The 23,804-nt window shown below is 41.0% G+C and overlaps 2 protein-coding genes across 2 annotated transcripts in view; both read right to left on the bottom strand.

Annotated features, from left to right (window-relative positions):
• Nucleotides 1-23,804, bottom strand: part of CRACR2A (calcium release activated channel regulator 2A) — a 135,139-nt gene that overhangs the window by 64,877 nt on the left and 46,458 nt on the right. Inside the window, exons 7-9 of the mRNA XM_036760685.1 lie at nt 12,806-12,993; nt 6,570-6,641; nt 11-56 (exon numbers count right to left, since the gene is read on the bottom strand). Of these exons, the coding sequence (XP_036616580.1) occupies nt 11-56; nt 6,570-6,641; nt 12,806-12,993 (306 nt within the window). The remainder of the gene's footprint in view (nt 1-10; nt 57-6,569; nt 6,642-12,805; nt 12,994-23,804) is intronic.
• On the bottom strand, nt 15,675-16,403 carry LOC118851648 (40S ribosomal protein S3-like). The gene has a single exon (XM_036761160.1). The coding sequence runs from the start codon at nt 16,401-16,403 to the stop codon at nt 15,675-15,677; it is 729 nt and encodes a 242-aa protein (XP_036617055.1).

Genomic DNA, 23,804 nt, shown 5'->3' with positions numbered 1-23,804 from the left:
GATCTCTTACCTGCAAACACATGTCCCGTTCATCCCGTAGGTGCTTGTTCTTTTCCCTGCAAGATAGAAGGGGAAATGAAGTGAGGAAAAATCAAGCCATGTATGAAATTCATTCACAGGACTGACTTATCGTGACCACTCCTTATGCCATCCTGTTGGGCCCTGAAAGACAGAGATGGCAAGAGACCATAGGATCTCTTCATCTGGGGATTGTGAGCTAGAGGATGCTTTACTTGTGGTCCTTCTTGTGAGGCAGAGGGAGTAGAGATGGGTGAGAATAGGGATTATTAATCTTTTTTGATTCTCATGTCCCTTGGCCTTCAGCAAAACCTTTCTGTTCCCCATATTCAATATGAAAGTAAATAAATTCTAGAATTTACTAGAGCTTTGTACACACAAGAAATAAAAAAGTCACCAAATGTTCCTTGTATTCCCTTGACAAATTTCTTCACTTCCAGGTGATCATCAGAATTACCAGAGTTGTTGAGAATTTTGAGAATTCTTACTAGGGGTTGATTTCCCCAGATGGCAGTGATCTGAGGGAGAAGGTCAACTCAACAAACCTTTATCCTGTGCTAGCTGCTGGGGAATATAAAAGAGACAGTCCATGACTTGGAGGACAGAGAGAACAGGTGATTTTAGCAGGGAGAAGTGACATAAGACAACGATGACTTGAGGGGATATCAGGATTAAATGAGGGTTTTAAAGTATGAGGAGATCTGGGCATGTTTGCAGTAGCAGGAGAGTTATTAGTTAGTAAGAAAATACTGAAGGGGATAGTTGAGGGAGTGGGAGGGAGAGAGAAAAAAAAGGAAGAGGGAGGAGGGGAGGAGGAGAGGAAGGGGAGGAAAGAGAGAAGTTGAGGGTGAAGGAGAGAGAATGAAAATGAATGAGAATGGGTGAAAGGACAAATCCCTGGAAGAGAGATGAGAGGGCTTGGAATTGAGGGTACAGTTACAGCTGTTGGGCTTGGCAAGGAAAAGGCTTCATTTCTCTCTCAGATACTAGAACAAAGGAGAACAGGATAGGGATGATGTTGAGGGATTTTGAGGAATAAGGTAGAAAAGGATTACCTTCTATAATGCATGGCGGATGACCTCAATTTTTTTTCAGAAAAGTAAGGGGAAAGTCCCTCTGATGAAAGGAAGGAGTAATCTAGAAGATCTGAGGAGAGAAGGCAAGGCTTCAAATAGCCATTTCACAAAGTGTGAAAAAAAGAGTCAAACCAGGAAGAATAAAAGGATTGCCATGCAGCAGTGAGGTCTCAGTTGAGGTTAAATAACATAAATTTGTAGTAGGCCCAGTTGACACAGTTGTGGGATGTTTTCCAGGTTAGGGAGAGAATAATATAATCTTGGGTTATATGAGGCATGACTAGTGAAAAGACAAAATGGTGGGGGCTGAAGGGTAGAAGATGGTGGATATTTGTGACAGGGATTCAAGATCACAGATGATTGGAACAAACATGGAGTCAAAAGAAGAAACTGAAGTCAGAGAAGGGGTGATAGGATTAGCATATGAGAGGGAAAAGTAGAGTAACTGAAGGTTCTAAAAAGGCAAAGTGAGGTATGGGGAGAGATAGAAGGACAGGATATCATGACCAGAGGGAAAAACTTCAGAGTTCACAATCATGAATATAATACAGTTATGGGTAAAATCTAAAATGTGACCATGCTTGTAGGTGGATAACTTAAGGAGAAGCAATAAATGATGGAATTTCAGAAAACTGATGAATTGGCAGGTTAGGGTGTTCAAAGAAACATCAAGATGACAATTGAATCCCCAAGTATGAGAGCAGGATTTAGGTGAAAGAAGATTGTGATCCAGGTACTGAACTCCTTGAGAAGTGAATACAGAGTACTAGAAACCAACTGCAGCAAGTTCATGACTTGGGTGGTCTAGAAAGAATGAGCCACAAACAAGAATCAGCTTCTAAGTGATGCAGAAGCAGTCTGAGAGCATCCAAGTGGGGAGCTAAGGGTATGTCTTGTTATCTTCCTGACCCATATTGTTAGAGGAATGAGAGAAATAGTGCCTTGTACATGAGAGATTGACCAGGGATACAGCGTCTTTCAGGGGAAGCCAGCTTTCTGAGTGCAAAAAGATGGAAAGCACATGAGAGGTCTAGGGTAAAGTGGAACATTTTTAATGAAAGAGAAGGGGTTCCAGAGGGAAGGATGGAAGAAAAGCAATTTCTACCCTTCTCCTTTCTGCTCTCAGTCTTCTCAGAGCTGTCTTCTCCCTTCTCAGTCTGAAAGGGATCAAACAGAACACAATTGGATTGAGATGAGAAGATGGGGAGTGAAAGTAAGAGAAGGTTGTTGGGTTTTTGCTTCATCACGTGATGACTGAATCACAGGTAAAGAGGGAAGAGGTAGGAATTTGTTAGCCATAGGACAGTTGAGTAGGACCATTACCCTTCAGGGTTTTGAGGAAGAATTGTGTCAGTCTGTTCTCTCTCTGAATGCCTAGGAGAACAGGACAGAAGGAGCAGGGGACTTAATCATGGGTCTGCTGTTTGGGTCCCCAAGGGCCTGACCAAGTTCATGGTCAGTACAAATAACTTTGCCTCAGCCCATTAAGGGAGGGAATGACACAAACCCAGAAGATTTTCCACAAGTAGAGTATGCACTTGGCTCTCACCAGCACCTGATATCTAAGGCCCTAGTACTGGGCTGGGTCCTGGCCCTCAGAAGCCTTGTTCCTAGACCCTTAATGGAGATAAAGTGCTGAGCCATTTTTGTCTTTCTGAGTTTGTTAAAACAGGGAAAAGTAGGTTGTGTTTCTACTGAAGCAGTAGGTTCTAGGTCAAGAAGGCCTTCAAATCTAGAACCTGACAAGGGACTAGGATTGGAGGTCACCATTCCTACCCTTGAAAGGGGAGCTAAAAAATAGAGGGAAGGAGCACAAAGATTTTAGGAAAGATAAGGTAAATGCCATAAGAAACCAGGGTAGTCCCAGGGTCAGAATTCAAGGCTGTGTTGAGAGAAGATAAGGAGATCAAGATTGATGGCTAGTGTACAGGTGATGTGATCTGAAATCAGGGCCACAGTCCTGTCTTATTCTGTTGTGTTTCTAGAGGTTGACATTACCACAAAGGCCTACGGTTAGACTAGGTATTACTAACTCAAAAAAACTAAGAAAAACCTTGCTGCCTCTAGGTAACATAAAGGCTTGTACTCCTTGCTTTTGTAATTTTTGATAATCAATCCATTGTCTATAAATAGTTTACCTTTCTCTAAATACTCGGAAGTATCCCATAAAACTTACTAAGCCCCAGAAGTTTGCCTTTGAATACATCAGCTAATTACCAAACTACTAGTTACTAAATACTAAAAGTAGTTCTATAGGCTAATTAATATCCTGAACTTCTGTGCTTTGTTTTCCATCATTTTATTTAAAAAGGTTTGCTTTTGAGATCTATTGGGAGCTTCTTGTTATCCATACTAGACTTGGAATCTGTGGTAGGTCTTGGGTATCTAAACATAATCAATAAAGGAAATATATTCTGTCTGTACAGTTAAGAGTTTTAGTGGGTCATTTCTTCAAAAGCATGTATTGCCACAGGAATGGACAAGAGTGCTCATTTACTGATGCAATATTTTAGTACTGTCATATGAAAATAAGAGCAATAAGCAATATATAATAAAATAGTTACAGTGTGGTTTGGTTCCCAAAGTTTCTACAAATAGTATACAGGATGCTCCAAACCCCAGAGTTCTAGGAAAGGCACAATTCAGTTTGCTTAATCAAACCCTCTTTTCCTCTTCTGTTATTCCTCCTCCTCCTCTAAGTGCATAAAGCAGTAGAGACAATTCAATACCTTTCCTAGATGATGTTTGACTCAGACCAAGTGTAAGATCCATCATTATGTGAAGACTTAGGAACTCTGGATCCAAAACTAGACTCGTCTTTGCAAGAGAGGCCACGTGCCTGGGACCAGGTACAGACTGAAGCCCTTACATTTAATGCCTTTTTGTTCACTATCCTACCAATGGCATAGACCTCCAACTGCTTCTCACCATAACTAGCTCATTGCTTGTGCAATAGGGTTATAAGCCAAGGACAGGGCCAACTCAGGCCAATTTTTTTGACCTTGCTGATCATCTTGCTTCCTCTTTTCCCTTTGATTCTTCTGACTTTCCATTGAAATGTGCAGTGACCAAGAAGTGTGTCCCATATCCTCTTAATCTCTTGGTCCGGCTAGTCTGTGGTACCTCTTCTTGCTGCTACATCTTATCCCTTCTGCTGCTTACACGTTTCCTCTGTCACTACCTATCAGTCAGACAAAGTCTTGCTGCTAAACACAGCAAGGGAGGCAAGGCAAAGTGAGAGGGAAAGAAAATTCACCCTTCTTTTGTAGGAAAGTATTTGCTTCCTCCTTTCCATAGTTGCAACTTAACTTCCCTCTGAGGTCTCCCACCACCTCCCTATTTCCTCTGTTTTGCCCATTTCCAGATCTCTTGCCTCTCTGTCAATAATGGTTCATCTCACTTCAGTGGCCATGTCTACCCTCCAGGTCTGGACTCTATGACTCAGTTTCCTGATTTTAATTTGTCAGCCCAGGTTAGCTTGGTAACTGTGGAGTAACTCTACAAATGCTCTAGTGATATACTTCTGGGTGAATATTCTGCTATTAAAAAAACAAAACTCTTAAGTATTTTTCAAGGGTTTTCTATTCCTTCCTGTTTGTCTGAATTTGCCCTCTTATTTCTTCTAAATACAAAGGCAAAGAACACACAGCCCAAAAGTGATGTCCTTGTACATCTTGTTCTGTTTTATTTTTAATCAGAGGTTTCCCAAGTAGTAAGTTGTTGCTAATGTTTACCCTCCCCCTGCCCCCGCCCCCCACCAATTTTGCTAAAACCTGGCCTTTTCACTTCTACATTCACTTCTTGTTGAGATTGGTTTGAATCATATATTGAGTGGTATGAATCTGAAATGCATTATATTTAACACATGCTTAAAATTCAGAACATTTCAGACACTAGATGCTATGGCCCAATTATGCTTTCAAGTAAAAGATTTCATAGTTAACCCATAAAGATGAATTCAAAATATGATGCCTAACGAATGGTACAAAGAAGTCTAACTCTCCCACTTTTATTCCAGCAATGATCTAAAAGTAGCACCAGATGGAACAATGGCCAAAAAACCCAGAGAAAATTCAATATACTCACTCAGACTAACACAGAACAACAACAAAATAATCAGAAGCTACGGACACTGGAAGATGGGTCTTGCCAAAGAAGCCAGCATGAGCACAGGGGAATAGGCCAGAAACCCCAGCATGGGAACTCACAGCATTGCCCTTACCAGAAAAAACCCAGGGGTCAATATCTATAGAAGCCTGACCAACAGGGCTCCAGGGGACACAGAAGCAAAAGTGCTCTGATTTGGAAACCCCAGGGGGAGAGGAGTTGAACACATCACTCAGATCAGGGGAAGTCCCAGGAGACACATAGGGGGCATTACATGATCAAAAAAGTCCCAGGTGTAAAAGAAAACCTCCTACTACCCTGATCAGAGAAAGACAACCATAGAGCTCTGAGACTGGGGACACTGAAACTCTCCAGGAGTCAATATATAGACATACGAAGGAAAGTGGAAACTAGCAGCAGAAAGCTAGGGGAAAAAAGTTCAGGATCAAAAGGAGCTTCATCCCATCCAAGAATGTGTGAGAAAATGGGGCCAGGTACTAATTCTGAAATCAAGAACTGAGGTTAAAGATATGAGTAAACAGAAGAAGATACTAAATACTATGAAGAAATGTCATGAGTCTGCATACCCTTTGATCTAGCAATACTACTACCAGGTCTGTATCCCAAAAGAGATAAAAAACAAAAAAAGAAAAGGACTTATATGTACAAAATATGTATAGCAGTACTTTTCTGGGGCAAAGAATTGGAAATTGAGGGATGCCCATCAGTTGGGGAATGGCTGACTGAGACATGTAATTATGATGGAATACTATTGTGCTAAAAGAAACGATGAGCAGGATGCTCTCAGAAAAACCTGGAGAGACTTATATGAGCTGATGCAAAGTGCAATGTACTGTGTACAAAGTAACAGCAATATTGTGCAATGACAGGCTGCGAATAGCTTACCTTTTCCTAGCAATACAATGATTCAAGACAATTCTGAAGGACTTATGATGAAAAATGTTATCCATTTCCGAGAAAGAACTGATGGAGTCTGAATGCAGATCAAAGCATACCTTTTTTAACTTTATTTTTCTTGTTTTTGTTGTGTGTGTATGTGTGTGTGTTTTCTTTTGCAACATGGCTAATGTGGAAATATGTTTTCCATGACTGCACACGAATAATCTATATCAAATTGCTTGCCTTCTCAAAGACGGGGAAGGGGAAGGAGGGAGGGAAAGAATTTGAGACTCAGAACCTTATAAAATGAATGTAAAATTTTTTAACATGTAATTGAGAAAAAATAAAATAAGAGGAAAAACAAAGAACATATTATGATTCTGTGATTTTAGGGGATTAGATAACTTTGGAATGGTACTTCCAAACTGAGTTGATCTTATGTCTTATGAATACCAGCAATAGACTTACCTTAAGAAATCCAGCTGTTTCAAAAGTCCTGTCTTTTCCCTCTGCAAATTTTCTGTCACTCGGTATACTTCCCTGGGAAATTGGAAACCACAGAGTTTGTGAGCCACAGTCGGGAAAATGAAGGTAAGCATAGTGAAGAAGTCAGACTTACAAGGGATAAAAAATGTGAACGCAATTGATAATGTACCATGACAGATGATTGATGGGATTTGAGCAAGAGAAAGAGATGCTCTAAACCCATTTAGGAGATTGCTAAACATACCTTCATTTCTAAGTTCTAAAGTGAACTCTGTTCTAGTGTGATGGGCTTGCTCAACCTTCTTAGGGACCAAGGGTATACATACCAGTCTCTAGTCTGATCTCCCTTTCCTCAAGAATAGTAGTAGTAGGAGTAGTAGTAGGAGTAGTAGTAGTAATGGTAGTCGTAGTAGTTCTTCTTCGTCTCTTTCTCCTCTTCCTCCTCCTTCTCCTCTAGGTCCTTCTCCTCCTATTTCTCCTCTATGTCCTCCTCTTCCATCTTTTCCTCCTCCTCCTCCTCCTCCTCCTCCTCCTCCTCCTCCTCCTTCCCTTCTCTTTCTTCTTCTTCTTTTTTGGTTAAGTGCCTATGCAGTTCTTCACTAAGTAATCTTCCAATAGTTGCCATTGTATCTCCAACAGCTGGCATTGTGTCTGGCACATAAGATACTTAAAAATGCTTGCTGAGCTTAGTCCCAGGTTAGAACGGAGGAAATTCTTCTTTCTTTTCGTTGTGGAGGTGGGAAGTATGATTTCTTTTTCTCTTTCATTAAAAATTTTTGTCACAAAAAGTTTCCTTAGTTAACGGCTTTCCCCTTCTAATTTTAGCTGCATTTGTTTTTTTATCAAAAACTATTAAATTTTATGTAATCAAAATTGCCCATTTTATCTTTCGTAATCTTCTCTATTCCTTGTTTGGTCATGAACTCTCTATTCATAGATCCAATCCACTTTGTTTGTTGCCCTTCTAATTTGTTTATGATGTGACCTTTTATATCTAAGTCATCAATCCATTTAGAACTTATCTTGCTATATGATGTAAGATATTGATCTAAATCTCATTTCTAACAGACTCTGCTTTCCATTTTTCTCAGCACATTTTGTTTAGTGGTGGGTCTTATCCCAGTCCCTGGGATCTTTGGTTTTACAGAACATTAGGTTACCATGTTCACTTGTTTTTGAATATTGTGTTCCTAATCTGTTCTACTAATCAAACTTTATTTTTTAACCAGCAACAAACTATTTAATGATGACTGTATATTTTGTAGCATATTTTGAGATCTGGTACTGATAGGCCCCTTTCCTTCCCACTTTTTGTTTTAACATTTGAATTTTGTTATTTTTTTCTAGTTCTACAAAGTAATCTTTTAATAATTTGGTCGGTGTGACAGTGAATAAGCACATTCACTTAGATATTATAATTTTTATTGTTTTCACTTGGCCTACCTATGAGCAATTAATATTTTCTCAATTATTTGCATCAGCCTTTATTACCATAAAGAATGTTTTGTAATTTTATTCATATAGCTCCTGCATGTGTCTAGGAGGTATGGAGATGTGCTCTGGCATTTGCTTCTGTGGATACAGCAGCTAGAGCTATGGAATCCACTAAAAATGCAGAGAAGAAAGTTCTTACCACCAAAGTGCTTGCTACTGTCAATGGTTCAAGATCAGAAACTGATCTACTCTTCTCGGTGGGAATGACATTAAAGAGGATGCATTACCCTCTGCTTGGCCTCTGCAGCCTGGGACCATGGGACTTTTCCATCTGACTTGTACCTAAAAGCTTCCATCTGTGTTGTCTGCCCCCAGTTGAATGTGAGCTCCTTGAGAGCAGGGTCTGTGCTAAGTACAATCCGTTGTGACTGATTAATACATGTATTTTCATTCATTCATTCAAGATAAATACAGAATGTAACACTCCCCACCTAGGTAGTGTGGATAGTGCAGAAGGGGTCCCCTCACCCTCTCTTCAGTAAGGCTAATAGTAGGACACTGGTAAGGAAGGGTGTGGTGGCAGAAGGAGAAGGTGATAGAAAGGGGAGAAATCCATTAAAGTAGCCTTAGGAGATTCTCTACCAGGCTAATAATAATTTGATTCTTTTGGAGGTCTACATGGAGCAAGTCTTTCTCCCTTCCTACCTCCCATAATCCCTCTAGAATTCCCCTCTATAATTATGCAGTAATTATAGAGTTGATTTGCAACAACAGCAAACAAATCAAATTCTAGCTCACCTCAGACAATCCTAATCATGTAACAAAACTTCCCTGTATCCCGCAGAGCTGGAAATTCCAAATGTTTTATTACAATGATATTTAATTTGAACTTGAGAGGAAAGCAATGTGTTTTCCATTATCTAGACTGGGGTCCCCAAATACCTGGGCATCATGAGGATTCTGCTGCTATCTATATAGCACTCAGGCAGGCTGCTCCAGCCCTATTGACTTTCACCCTCTACCTTTCCTTCTGACTCCTTCCCAAGTCTCCTTTGCCCCCTCCTGAGCCCCCTCTCCCAAGAGAGGTTCTGCGTAGAGGAAGATACTCTACTAAAAAGGGAGTGGAAAATAAAGCTCGGCAGAAAACTTAAGCCTGGGCTCCCCAAAAAGAGTCTGTGCACCTGCCTGCTGCTTCATTGTCACATTCCCCAATGCTCCATGGCCCATTGGCAGGCACCAAGCCAACGTTGAAGATATAAAAAATAAAAGGAAAAAAAAGAGAGAGAAACTGACTTTCATTGGTGAAAACTGTGATGTTGAAGATATCTGCTGGAATAGCTAGATAAATCACCAAAAAGGAAGAATACATTCATTTATCAGCTATTAGTTAAATACAAATGCATGATCTATAGGAGAAGGGAAGGGAAAGAAAGAGGAAGAGGACGAGATTTCTCACTCTCTGATCCCAACTCCTGCTTTCACCAATTATCATTTTCAGCATTATCAGACATTATAAATTAGTGGAAATCACACTGGATCTGGTCCCAGGTCTGCTATGTGACATTAATCAGTCTATATCTCCCTGAGAAGTTTCTTGATCTGAGTGTATATAAAAAGGGATGATGAGGGAACACCCTGATCGATTTGATGAGTACCTCAATCAATATAATGAGATTGCAGGGCATGGACTTGGGTCTTCTGGGTACTCCCTATGAAGTCTAAGGGCATAGGGGTCTCTTGATGGTTTTCCAGGGACATGGGCTGCCTCCAAGGTGATTAGTGACTGAGACTCAAGAGAGACTTTATATCGTTTCCTTTCTTATTTGTTTCAATAATGGTAATAGCTAACATTTTATAGTACCAGGAATTGTACTAAGTACTTTACAAAATATTATCTCAATTGATCCTCACGACAACCCTGGAGAGTAGGTGCTATTATTATCCCCATTTTCAGACGAGGAAACTGAGGTAATTAGAAGTTAAATGACTTGCCCAAGGTCACGTAACTAGTAAGTCTGAGGCTGGATTTCAATGCAGCTCTTTCTGACTCTAGGCCTGGGACTCTATCCCCTTGGTCAGCTAGCTACTCTGAAATGATGTAAATAATCAAATGAACACTTACCAGGTGTCTTGTAGAGAGGAAGCTTTTTTGGGTTCAGGTAGAATTAGATGGCCCTTGAAACCACCTCCAAAATTGAAATCATGATTATACGTCCTAATTAGATTTTTTCTATTGTTTATACACCTTTTGTATGGTTTAGCTTTAAGCTTCTTCTTGAGGGGTGAGTCTGGGGCATTTTTGTCTTAGTATCACTTCTCACCAGGAGTTGTACGGAGCTGCCTTCCTGCTTCTGGCCCATCACGTGCATGAGTCAGTGCAGAGGGGTCTGCCACTTTAAGATGATCCCCTTGTGAGCCGATGAATAGGAAGAGCAGATGATTTAGGGAACCTCCCACTAGCATCATGTAGCTCTGAGAATTCCCAGGACAAGCAGGGAAAAGGTTATCTGGTACTATCCCTCACCTCCATCACCATGACTTTTCCTAAGTGAATCTGATTGTCGGTCTGGGGCTGCCTCTCCTGTTTTTATTCTTTCCTGATCTTAGATGAATGAGTATTGACGGCTTCACTGTAGTATTAACTCCTGCTTAGATCTCCTCTACAAAATGTCAGAACTAGGAAGGACCTTAGAGCTCATCTAGTTCATTGTGCCCATTGCACAGACAAGGAAGCCGAAGTTAGCAAAGGGAAACTGTTTGCCTAAAGGAGTTTATCAGTGGCAGAGCCCAGACTCAAACTCGGGTCTTTCTGTCTCCCAGATCCAATATTTTTCTACTATTCAGTTCAAGAAACATTAAACTCCTATGGGCTAGTTGTTTTTCAGTCATTCAGGTGTGTCCAACTCTTCATGACCTGGTGGACCACAGCACTCCAGGCCTTTCTATCCTCCACTATCCCTCAAAGCCTGTCCAAGCTCATGTTCATTGTTTCCATGACACTATGTATCTATCTCATCCGCTGCCAGCCCCTTTTCCTTTTGTGTTCAATCTTTCCCAACATCAGGATCTTTTCCGATGAGTCTCATCTTCTCATTATGTGGCCAAAGCATTGAAGCTTCAGCTTCAGTATTTGACCCTCCAGTGAAATTAATTTACTTCAGTATTAACTGATTTATCCTCCTTGCTGTCCAAGGGATTCTCAAAAGTCTTCTCCAGCACCACAACTTGAAAGCATCAATTTTGTGGTGCTCAGCTTTCCTTACAATCCACCTCTCACAGCCATACACTGCTAATGAAAAAACCATAGCTTTGACTATATGAACTAAGCACTGAGCTAAACACTGAGGGAGCTAGTCTCTGATCTGAGGAGTTTACAAAAGAATAAAGAAATAACGCATGTAGGTCTCACATGTCTCCTCCCCTCCAGTCACACTGCCACCATCTTAATTCAGGCCCTCTTTATCTCCTGCCTAAACCATTATAACGGTGGCCTAACTCATCTCACTGCCTTCGGTCTCTTCCTTCTCTGATCTATCTCTGTGCAACCACCAATGCACAGGTGTGCTTAAAAAGCTTCAGAGGCTGCCATACCATACTGCCTCTCTCGTATAAAGGCAATGTTTTCTGAATCTAAGATTACATGTTAGGAATTCAGAACCCCCACAGCAAGGCTGGGGTATAACTTCCTCCTACCCTTCTGACTCTCATTGCAGTCTCTTTCCAGCTTTTCATACTGCCTTGAGCTAAGCCCAGGAGTGAGCTGGTAAAGGTTTAATAACGGCTGTAGGACATACAGTTATCCCTTCCATATTGCAACTTTCCCCATCTCAGGTTCAAGATATCACTGGTCAGCATGAGAAATTAAATAGGAATATTGGGGGAGTTTTGCAGAACCTGCAGATGACATGTGAAAGCTGGCAGATGATACAGGAAAAGCTTAGAAATGCAGAAGTGCATAAAATATATGTATAGTATTGTATAATATCAACCCAAAATTCACTGTAAACACTCCATAAAAGAAAAAGAAAGAATTCAGACTTCTTCTCTGGTACAAAGGGAAGGTCAAAAGATTTTACATGAATTTTTCAGATTGTGAGGGCACCATGCCCTTAATCCCTGTGATATGGAAGGGATAACTGTACTTTTAAGTGAAACCTACATTATTAACATTTTCCCCATCAGTTTCTTAGGTATAACCTCTAGGCCAGGTATGGGGAACCTGCGGTCTCAAGGCTACATGTAGTCTTCTAGGTCCTTAAGTGTGGCCCTTTGTCTGAATCCAAACTTCACAGAACAAATTCCCTTAATAAAAGGATTTGTTCTGTAAAACTTGGAGTCAGTCAAAAGGCCGCACCCAAGGACCTACAAAGCCACATGTGGCCTTGAGGCTGCGGGTTCCCCACCCCTGCTCTAGACAATCAACAGAACAAGAAAACAAGCCCTGATTATTAGCATTTGCTGATTACTGAGGTGCAAATGCTCCCCCAAATTTAACAATCAGCTCTCCCTTTGAATTTAACAATATGACTGGGGTCTACCACACACCTAGCTAAGGCTTTATGTCTTCAAGGAGGTAAAACATTAATTTATGAACAACGATTAACACTAGATCAATTTTTTGATCAGATAATGAGCTACAATCTTGGAAGGCAGGAAGAAGGGCCTACATTCCACAAGACACAGGATGAGTAACTTTTGATGGGAGTGTAAGTGAAAGGTGGACCTGGCTGTAAGACGTTCCCTGAGCTCAGGCACCATGATTTGCTTGTTAGCTCACCACTCACATCTCCTTCTCCTCTTGCAGCTTGCAGGACTCTTTCTGCAGGCTCTCCAGCTGCAGCTGAGCATACTGGAGCTCGCTCGAGGTCCGCTCCAGTTCCTTGGCCAGTTGCTGGTTGGTGAGTTTAAGTTTAGTGTTCTCTGCTTTGGTTTCATGCTTGTCATTGTTGAGGGCCATGAACTGACCTTCCAGCTAGAAAGGGGTGACAGGTCAAGAGAAAAAGACAAGTCAGTCAGACCCTCTCAGCCCCCCACAATGGAAGGACATCCTCGGGCTTTCCCCTCTCCCTTCGTTACTTGATCAGATTATCCTATTCCCTCTTTTACATCCATATCTTCATGTAGGAAAGAGATCCTTTCATCCATTCCCTTGTGTCTAGGAAAGATTTGAGTAAATGAGCCCAGCCAGATTCATTTGATCTCCAGGAAAGGGAATTCTCTATCCTTCAATCATAGGAGGATATTCTTTCACAGATCAAACTTAAAATCCGCTAGCACTGAGGCAGAGAACAATTAGGAGTCATTCTTCACAAAGCTACCCTCCTTAGGTCTGAGTAATAGTATTAAATCCTTTTATTTAGCCTTCTCTTCTTTAAATTAAGTAATTCCAGTTATTTTCATCTAGAGGAGCCTGGTACGGTAACCAAAGCTGCTTAGAAAGCAGCTCTGACAACAGCTCAATCAAAGCCTATTTAAAGAGAGACATAGTGGAATGAGTAATGGATTGAGAGTTCAAGGACCTAGGTGTGAATCCTGGTCCTGCTACTTACTACCTGTGAAACCTTGGGCAAATCACTTCATCTATCTGGCTCTTGGTTTCCACAGCTATAAAATGAAAGAATTGGACTAGAAGTTGTGAGATCCTTTCCGGATGTTTGTAATCCTACCTGAGTGATCTGGGGCAAGTCACTGCTACCTCTCTGTCTGCCATTTTCCTTTAAATAAGGGAGGTGAACTAGTTAGGAATGGGGAACCTGCAGCCTTGAGGCCACATGTGGCCTTCTAGATCCTTAAATGTGGCCTTTTGGCTGAATCCAAATTTATGAAATTTACAAATTTATGAAATTTGGATTCAGTGGCTGTACTTAAGGATCTAGAAGGGCACATGTGGCCTCAAGGCTCCAGGTTCCTGACCCATGGACTAAGTCTCTAGTTCTAAATCCTGTGATCCTTTTCTTCTATCTTTAAACCACTTACAATGCTTACCACTTACAGTGGTAAGAAGAAAAAATCATTGAACTTGGATAACAATTATAGTAGTAGCTCATATTTATATAATGCTTGAAGTTTTCCTAACAGCAACCTCATGATGTTGAGAAACTGTTATTACCATCATTTTGTAACTGAAACAAAGGATGAAAAAAGTTAAGTGATTTTCCCAGAATCCCACAGCTAGCGAGTGCTAGCTCTGGGACTCAAACAGCCCTCTCTCACTTAAACTCAATTCACTTGCAGATGTCATGGTCTTCTTCGAGAACGAAGGACAAATGAGAATGACAACAAACCCAGGCCTTTCGACGCTAAGAACACTGACCTTTTCACCATGCCTTGTTCCCCTGGGTTCAAATCCCAGGCCTGTCACTCAACAGCTGTGTGACCTTTGGATGAGATTTCCATCTGGGTTGTCTCCTCCATTAGCGTGCGGGCTCCTTGAGAACAGGACTGTGATTTTTCTATTTGTACCCCCAGCCCTTAGCACAGTGCTTTGTAGGTAGTAAGTACTTCATTAATGCTTCATTCATTCATTAAATCACCTCGCTTCCTAATATAGAAAATGCAGCATAAAATAGTCTGAATACCACTTTTCCTACCTCCTTTCTGGGGTGGGGGGGAAGGCTTTGTAAGCAGTAAGGAGCCACAGAAATGAGATCCTTCACTTCTCTCTATCAACAGACTAGCTCTGTATATCTGCAACCCTTTCACTAGACAAAGAGTCATACCATTAAAAATATATTATTAAAAAAACTGGTGTAATTAATGCAGCTGGTGGAAGAGAGAGAAGGATGAGAATAACAAGGAGTTCTGGAAGATTCCTCAGGGGCTCTTGGGTAATTAGGCAAGCATTTAGTAATTAAATAGCATTGCCATCATTCATTTAATAGATAAATCTAATTGGCAAAAACTTCATGTATAATAGGGATAAAGAGGAGAGGAAAAAGGAGATAGTCCCAGACCACTACAAAGAGCAAGCTGCCCTTTCCACAAGCATTTATTAACATTTGACTTTTCCCTCTCCCTCAGCCCTCATTTCTAAACGGTTGCTAAGTCATGTTGTTTCTGCTCAGACAGTATCTGTCCCTTTGTCTCCTCTTACACCAAAACCACCCTGGTTCGGGCCTTCATCATCTGCCACCTGGACAGCTGCAGCAGCCTCCTGATTGGTTCCCCAGACTTCAGTCTCTTCCCTCTCCAATCCATCCTCTACCCAGCTGCCATATTGATATTCCCAAAGCACAGTTCTCACGTCACTCCATTGCTCACTCTTATCTCTGGGAGAAAGTGCAAACTATTTGGTTTGGCTTTTAAAGCACTTCACAATCTGGCCTGGGCCTGCTTTCTTGGCTTTTGGCATGTTAGTCAACCTCATGCACTCTGCCTAGAAGTCAGATTTGTCCACATGCTGTTCACTGCATATATTTTTAATTTTATTTTATTTTTAATTTATGGAATAAAATAAGCATTTCCATAATACAGTATAATAAAAAGATATGCATACGAAACTGCAACTCTATTATGTACAACTTGCTATTCCTTTTAAATATATAATAAAGTTATTATGCAAATTTTTTGTTTTGTTTTGAAAAAGATTTTATTAAAGATCTTTATAGAAGAGCTTCGGGCACACCATTCCAGGTGTTACAGAGTCCTGTTATGTTACGCTGTGGGCACAGGCTGGGGCACAGCTGGTTGCTCTGCCTTCCTACTCTTCTGCTCTGAGATGGGGGTAGTAGGAAGAATCTCATCCTTGGGCTCTATGATGCTCACATGGTCGGGTAGGGGCTTCTTAGGGCCAATTTTGCCACTTGGGTCCCAGGGCAACATGATTTTGACTTTAATTCCTGATATACCCTGTCTGAGGAGGACATGATGCACACCTGTGTTGACATAGTAATTGACAGGGCCTCCACTGTGGATCATCAGGCCATCCACAAACTTCATGGACTTGGCCTTCTGGCCTCTGAGCTTACCAGACACCACCACCTCACATCCCTTTGTTCCACTCTCCATAATGAAGTGGAGGACACCATAGCAGGCCCTATGAACAGCAAGATCTCCCAGGAGTTTATAACATAGAGACTCAGCCTGGGCAATAGCACAGAGACCTCTGGTGGCCACCTTCTTGGCATACAGCTCTACCCTGCCTTCAGGGAAGCCAAACCTCTTCTGAACCACTGTTGTCAGTTCATGAATCCGGCGACCCTTCCCCCAAGGACATCGAGTCCTGGTGTTCAAGATGATGATTTCTGTCCTGGCTGCAGTAACTCGAACCTCCACCCCAGAATAGCCATCCTCAGCCAGCTCCCTGGTATGAAATTCATTCAGCTCACCTTTGAAGATGCCACCAGCAACAAACTTCCTCTTCTTGGAGATCTGCACCGGCATCTTGCACAGACAGGAAAGCGTAAATTTCTTTTTTTTTTCCTACCAAATGATGTGTGTGTGTGTGTGTGTGTGTGTGTGTGTGTGTATGTATGTGTGTGAAATCATTCTATGCATGCTTCTATTTATTGGTTCTTTCTCTGGATGCAAATAGTCTTTCTTCATATGTCCTTTGTAGTTAATTTGGGTATTTATAATAATCAAAATGACTTATTTGCTCAGTTATTCCTAAAACAATATTGCTTTTACTGTAAACAACATTTTCTTGGTTCTGGTCATTTCACTCTTCATTATTTCATGCAAGTCTATCCATGTTTTTCTAAGATCATAGAGCTCATAATTTCTTATAGTATGGTAGTATTCCATCATGATCATGTACCACAACTTGTTCATCGCATATAACACTCCATCACCTGTCTCAGGGTCTTGAGAACAACTACCCCACATACCTGGAATGTTCTGCCTCCTCCCCTTGGAATCCCTGGCTTCCTTCAAAATTCAAGTGAACTACAAAAGACATATGAAGAAAGAAGCTATCTGCATCCAGAGAAAGAACTGTATATATATATATATATATATATATATATATATATATATATATATATATATATATATATATATATATATATATGTATGTATTTTCCACAAAAATCCACAAAATAGTCTCTTTGGCAAGTGTACATTTTGCATTTGATCAACAAGACCAGCCCATCGGAGTTACGCTCTCTGAAGCAGATTTTCAATGCTTGGCAGTTTAGTTCAAGTAAGGACCTCAATGTCTGGTACCTTGTCCTGCCAGGTGATCTTCAGAATCTGCCTAAGACAATTCAAATGGAAGCGGTTCAGTTTCCTGGCATGGCACTGGTGGACTGTCCAGATTTCACAGGCCCTCAAACAGGGCAGGCATTCACATGGTGGTCAGAAGAAGCAATACAAAGATACTCTCAAGGTCTCTCTCAAGAACTTTGGAATTGATTGTGTGACATGGGAGACACTGGCACAGGATCGCTCAGCATGGCGTGCCCACATCAGAGAAGGTGCTGTGCTCTATGAGCAAAGCAGAATTGAAACAGCTCAAAGGAAACACAAGACACACAAGTTTGGAGTATCCATCCCAAATGTTCACACAGACTATTTGTGCCTGACCTGTGGTAGAGCATTCTGAGCTTGTATTGGCCTGATCAGCCACAGTGGGACTCACTGAATCTTGACTCTAGCATAGTGATGTCATTTTGGTCCTCTTCGAGAGGATCAAATACATATACATATACATATACATATACATATACATATACATATACATATACATATACATATACATACACATACACATACATATACACACATATACACACATACACACATACATACACATATACATACGTATGTATATGTGTGTGTACCTGTTTGTATCTAATGGTGGCCATCTGTGGGGCAGAGATGGGACGGAAGGAAAAAAAAGAAATTTACATGATAACTTTGCTCTATATTTAAAAGGAACAGCAAGTTGTACATAGGAGATTTATAGTTTCGCATGCAATCATCTTTTTTATTATATATGTTATGGAAATGCTTATCTCATTTCATAAATGAAAAATAAAATAAATTTTAAAAAAATCTACTCAAGGGCCACCTGCTTCAGGAAGCCAATCCCAATCTCCTCAGGTTACTCCTGCCCTTCTTTCCTGAAATGACTCTGTACATATTTTCTGTTAACATTTTTTGTGTCTATGGTCTCCTCTTCCACTACCTCCAACAACAGAGGAAGAGAGCAGAGACTCTTTTGCAACTTGCCTGTACATGGTAAGCACTTAAATTACTCAGGGGAAGGGGAGTACTATGCTTTGTGTTGGGGACCCAAAGATAAAAATGAAACAGTTGTTGTGGTAACAGAATACTGAGTGAGGGCATGTAGGCATCGGGATACCCAAATCATCCTGCTATAGTCAGATGTATGGAAAAGCAGGAACTAGGCCCAAAACCTTGCTCTGCCACCGTGTGACCTTGGGAACTCAAGTGAACTCTCTGGGTCTCATTTTCCTCATCTTTGTAATGAGGAGGGTTAGATGAAATGATCCACTTCCTGCTCTGACTCTATGATTGTATGGTCTTTGAGTCAGGCCAAACTGAGACCCGTTAAAGGCCTTAGCTTGAAAAGGTTGAGGAGGAGTCAAGATGGTGGAGTAAAGGCAGGAACTTGCCTGAGCTCTCTCCCAAACCCCTCCAAATAGCTTTTAAAATGACTAAACAAATTCTAGAGCAGCACAACCCATAAAAAGATGGAGTGGAACAAATTTCCAACCCAAGAAAACTTGGAAGGTCGGCGGGAAAGGTCTGTTGCACCAGAGTGAGAGAGGAGTACAGTCTGGTGCAGGCCACACCGTCACAGACTGGGCCCCAGCAAACCAGGAGCAGCCCTCAGGGAGACTGAATAAGTGGCAGCAATGGCGGTTTCCAGACCTCTTAGTTCACAGATGCCAAAGACAACTTAGAAGGTCAGCAGGAAAAATCTGTTGCACCTGGGTGAGAGTGGAGCGCAGTCCAGCACAAGGCCTTGCCAGCACCATCCCAGACCCAGAAAACCAGGGGCAGGCCTTGGGGGTGACTAAATCAGCAGTGGCAGCAGCTGCTTCTGGAGCTCTCAGCCCACAGATGGTAAGGTGGTCAAACAACTGATCAGAGGGAGATTACAAGGGTCATTCTGCTAGTACTGAAAAGGCCAAGGTCTCCCACTGCATCCTTGGCCATCTCCAGTCATTCTGATCTATATCTTGCCACTGGACTCAATTGGCTTCAGAGGAGAAAGTGAGCCTGGTGACTTTGCACAGTCCTCCCTCACTTAAATCCAATTCACTTGCATGACACGGCATCACCTCCCTCATGTCGTGGTCCTCTTTGAGAATGAAGGACAAACAACAACAATTAAATGTATATTTATATAAATATAAATACACACATACACACACACACACACACACACACACACACACACACACACATGCACACACCAGGCATTGCACTAAGTGCTGGGGAAACAAAGAGCCCAAACAGTTCCCTGTCTCTAAATTTTATGATCTGAATCCATTCTGCCTCTGACCTGGACACCGGCTGCACGGTCCTTTCCCTGAGAGCTCCCAACACCAGCCTGCTCCTGCACTGGCAAGGCTTTCCAAGGGGATTGGATGGTTCCACTAAAAATAGCTTCTCACCATTCAAACTGAAGCACAGACAGACTGTGTCTGGGGCTGTCCAGGACAGAAATGTTCCCAAATGCAGAGAAGGAAGATTAAGCAGTTGGACAATATCCTTCTTCCCTGGACCTTCCCTGTCCTCTCACCCCATCTGTACCTTCGCTCAGACTGACCCCTTGGAATAACCTTTCTCTTTCTCTTAGACTACTAAATTCCCACCCATCTTTCAACTCAGATGAACCCCTTTCCCAGGAAGTCTCTGCAGTTCCTTGAATCTGTTGCAGCTTCCTTCCTCAGACTTCATGCAGCACTGTGCTTCCCTCTAACGTCCTTTGCTATGGAATATTAGGTATTTTAGCTATCTTTCTTGGTGTCCCATTTCTGCCACTAGCTAGAATACAAGTGTTATGAGGGAAGCAAACATGTCATACATTTTCTATCTCCCTCACTGCCTAGCATAGGGTTCTGCAGATATTAGGTATTTAATGATTCCTTTGTCTTCCTCTGCCCTGAGGCTTAAGACAAAAGATAAAGATGTAGAAAATACATTTTCCCTGATTCACAGCATCTGAGAATTTAGAGCCAGAAGCAGGGCCATGCTAGAGCCAGCTAGTATTAGCTTGCAAGAGTCACCTGTTAGATTTTTGGTAGGACCATTTACATCTCAGAAATTGGCAAATGTTACAAATTAGGACTCAAATTTTTTGCAGACTGTCTAGACTTAAGAAAGAGATAGAAAAAAATGTTAAGAATGGAGATTAAACTTAAAAGCTTTTCTTTCCCCCAGAGAGCTGGTTATTAAATATATACCAGCACACTACTGGCTAGAAGGACCCATTGAGGTCACCTAGTCCAACCCCCTAATTTTACAAAGGAGAGATCTGAGGTCGGAGCAACAAAGTGACTAACCCATGGCATTCACAGCTGGTGAGTAGCAGTCAGGACTCAAACCTACACTGCCTCAGCATTCAGGACTTTTTTCTATCTGTGTCACATGTGACAGCGAGCTACTGTTAAACATTGTCCTGCATTTTACCTAGGACTTTACGTAGCTTATTTCATTTAATCCGTACCACAGCTCTGGGAATTCAGCATTCTATGTGTTATTTCTCCCACTTAACAGATGAAGGAACGTGGGCTCAAAGATGTTAAGGAACTTGTCTATGCTTTGTCCGTGCCCACACAATGAGCATGTGGCCACAGTGGGGATTGGACCCCAAAGCCTTCTGACTCCCAGTCTCTTTCCACAGCTTCCTGTTTACAAAGGGCACTTCCTTGAAAAATAAAAATGAGCATTTTTATCATGCTTTAAGATTTACAATATGCTTTCCTCTCAACAGCCTTGGAAGGTAAATAGTCCCAGCACAGCACTATTCCACAGGCAGCATACATCGTGAATTGAGGGCCTGCTACGGAGTCAAGAAGAACTGCGTCTAAGGCCTACTTCTGATGCCTTCTAGTTCTGGGACCATGGGCAAATCACCTGGCATCTCAGAGCCCCAGGCAACTCTGAGACTGGAAGTTTCAGATGAGCAGTCTAGCTCTTTTGGTGGAGGGAGTTTCTGTACTAGAAGATTTCTATGCCGATTTATCTACAGCTATATCTACATCTAGATACACAATAGGTGTTTAATAAATGTTAAGTGATGATGCCCTTTTATTCCTCTGCCTAGACATTTGGAATAAAAGATGAAGACCCAGAGAGTAACTTTTGTCTAGCTTACATACAATATACACACAGAAATACATATATGTGTTGTTGTTCAGTTGTGTCCAACTCTCATTTGGGCTTTCTTGGCAAAGATAATGGAGTGGTTTGCCATTTCTTTCTCCAGTGTGTCTCCATTTTACAGATGAGGAACTGAGACAAATAGGGGTTAAGTGACTTGCCCAGGGTCATACAGCTAGCAAGCGTCTGAGGCCACATTTGAACTCAGATCTTCCTGACTCTAAGCCCTATGCTCTATCCACTGTACCACCTACCTGCCCCGATATGTGTGTGTGTGTGTGTGTGTGTGTATATGTATATACATATATACACACACATATGTATTTATATATATTATATACATAGATACATCTATTTCTTTTATATTCTGTGACATATATCTCTCTGTGTCTATATACACATATGTAAATATATACATTCATATTTACATATAATCTACATTTATAGATATAAATTGATTTTAGATTGGGTAACAAAGTTGGGATTTGAAGTTGCATCTACTGATTCCAAGTAATAATAATAACTAACATCTACATAGCACCTACTATGTGCCAGGTGCTGATTTAAGGACTTTACAAATATTATCTCATTTGACCCTCACAACAATCCTGGAAGGTAAGTTCTATTATTAACACCATTTTACAGATGGGGAGACTGAGGCAAACAGAGGTTAAGTGACTTGCCCAGGGTCACACAGCTAGTAAGTGTCTGAGGCCAGATTTGAAGTCAGGTCTTCTTAACTCCAGGCCCAACCCAATGCTCTATCCACTGCACCACCTAAGCCTCTAAGTCTAGTGGCTTTTCTATTATATCTTGTTGCCTTTGGGGGGACCCCAAATTGACTTCTGGATGTTCTCTCACAGACTAGAAATAAACATCCATCTTTACAGAATAAGAAAATAACGCAGTTAGAATGTGTCTCAGTGATTTCCACATGTTATTTAAGACCCATGTTATTAAGTGGTTTGCCAAGGATACACAGTTAGTAAAGGGGCAGAAGATAGACTCAAACCCAGTTCTTCTGCTTCTACAAGTTAGTGTTTTTAGCACTTTTCCATGCTTATTTCTCTAGGTCATAGGAAACTTTGGATGAAGGTATCTGTGGGACCTCCTTTACCAAATAGCCAATGCTAGAAGCTTTGGTCTAACTGACTTATTTTTCCTGCAAGAAAACATTTTTTTCATTAAACAGTCTTAACATATAGCTTCTTCTGAAACTCAAAATTATAGGTCATACTTAGAAGGTATATCACTTCTTTTATTTTTAGTTTTCTTTTTGTATCATGAACTTAATAAACACAAACATTTCCCACATACAAAGAACAGAAACTGTGAATCTCTTTTATGGACAGCTTGGGTTTTAAGTGTGAGTGAGTGTGAGTATGTGTGTATGTATGTAAGATTTAATAGAGTATACCAACATCTCCCACCTTTTCTGTTTCTCCTTCTGAACTTCTTTCTGCTCTCTTCTGTGTTTTTCATTGATACTGATTTCTTTCTTTTTGTTCTTCTTTCTTTCATCACTCATGGCTACCCATTTCTATCCCTGCACATTCCTCTCCTCTCCCAAAATAAATAAAAACTTTCTCTTATAACAAATGAGTATAGTCAAACAAAATATATTCACCTATTTGATGTATCTGATGGTATATGTCTCATTTTGCAATTCCAGTCCATTCCTTCTCTGCCAAAAGGTGGGAAGTATGCTTCATCATCAGTCTTCTGGAGTCATGATTGTTCATTGAACTAATCACAGCTTTTAAGTCTTTCAAAGTTTATTTTTAAAATGTTACAGTCGTATAAATTATTCTCTGAATTTTGTTTTTGTTGTGAATCAGTTCCCTTAAGTTTTCTCAGGTTTCTCTAAATACATATCTTTCATAATTTCTTATTACACAATAACATTCTATTATATATTTATGCCATAATTTGTTCAACTATTCTTCAATTGATGGGCACTAACTTTGCTTTTAGTTCTTCGCTATAAGAAAATGTATGACTATAAACATTTTTAATATGTATCCTTTTCCTCTATCTTTGACCTCTTTGGGGTCCACGCCTGATAGTGGTATCACTGAATCAAAGGGTATGCACACTTCAGTAACTTTTTGGGGTATATTCCAAATTACTTTTAAGAATGGTTGGAGTGATTCACAATTCTACCACTTTCATCAACTATCGTTACCAAGTCCTTACTAAGTTCTTAATATTTGCCAGGTACTGTGCTGAGTACCAAACATAAAAAGAAAGGGGGTGGAATGATCCCTGCCCTTAGAAAGTTCATATTCTAATGAGGGAGACAGGATGCAAACAACCATGTACACATAAAATACATGTAATATGAATGGGAGATAATTGCAGATATCTTTTAATAGGTGGGATTTAAGTTGAGTCTTGGAGGAAATCAGGAGGTACATGTGAGGAAGGTGACCATTCCGGGAATGGGGGACAACCACTGAAAATACATGGAGTTGGGAAATGAAG

Source organism: Trichosurus vulpecula, chromosome 5 (genome assembly GCF_011100635.1).
Source record: "Trichosurus vulpecula isolate mTriVul1 chromosome 5, mTriVul1.pri, whole genome shotgun sequence".
Taxonomy (NCBI): domain Eukaryota; kingdom Metazoa; phylum Chordata; class Mammalia; order Diprotodontia; family Phalangeridae; genus Trichosurus; species Trichosurus vulpecula.
The sequence above is the reverse complement of the archived record's forward strand: the minus strand, read 5'-3'. Positions and strand labels throughout refer to the sequence as shown.

Excerpts from the sequence above, each read along its gene's own strand:
- LOC118851648 (XM_036761160.1), bottom strand. The coding sequence starts at position 16,403 with ATGCCGGTGCAGATCTCCAAGAAGAGGAAGTTTGTTGCTGGTGGCATC.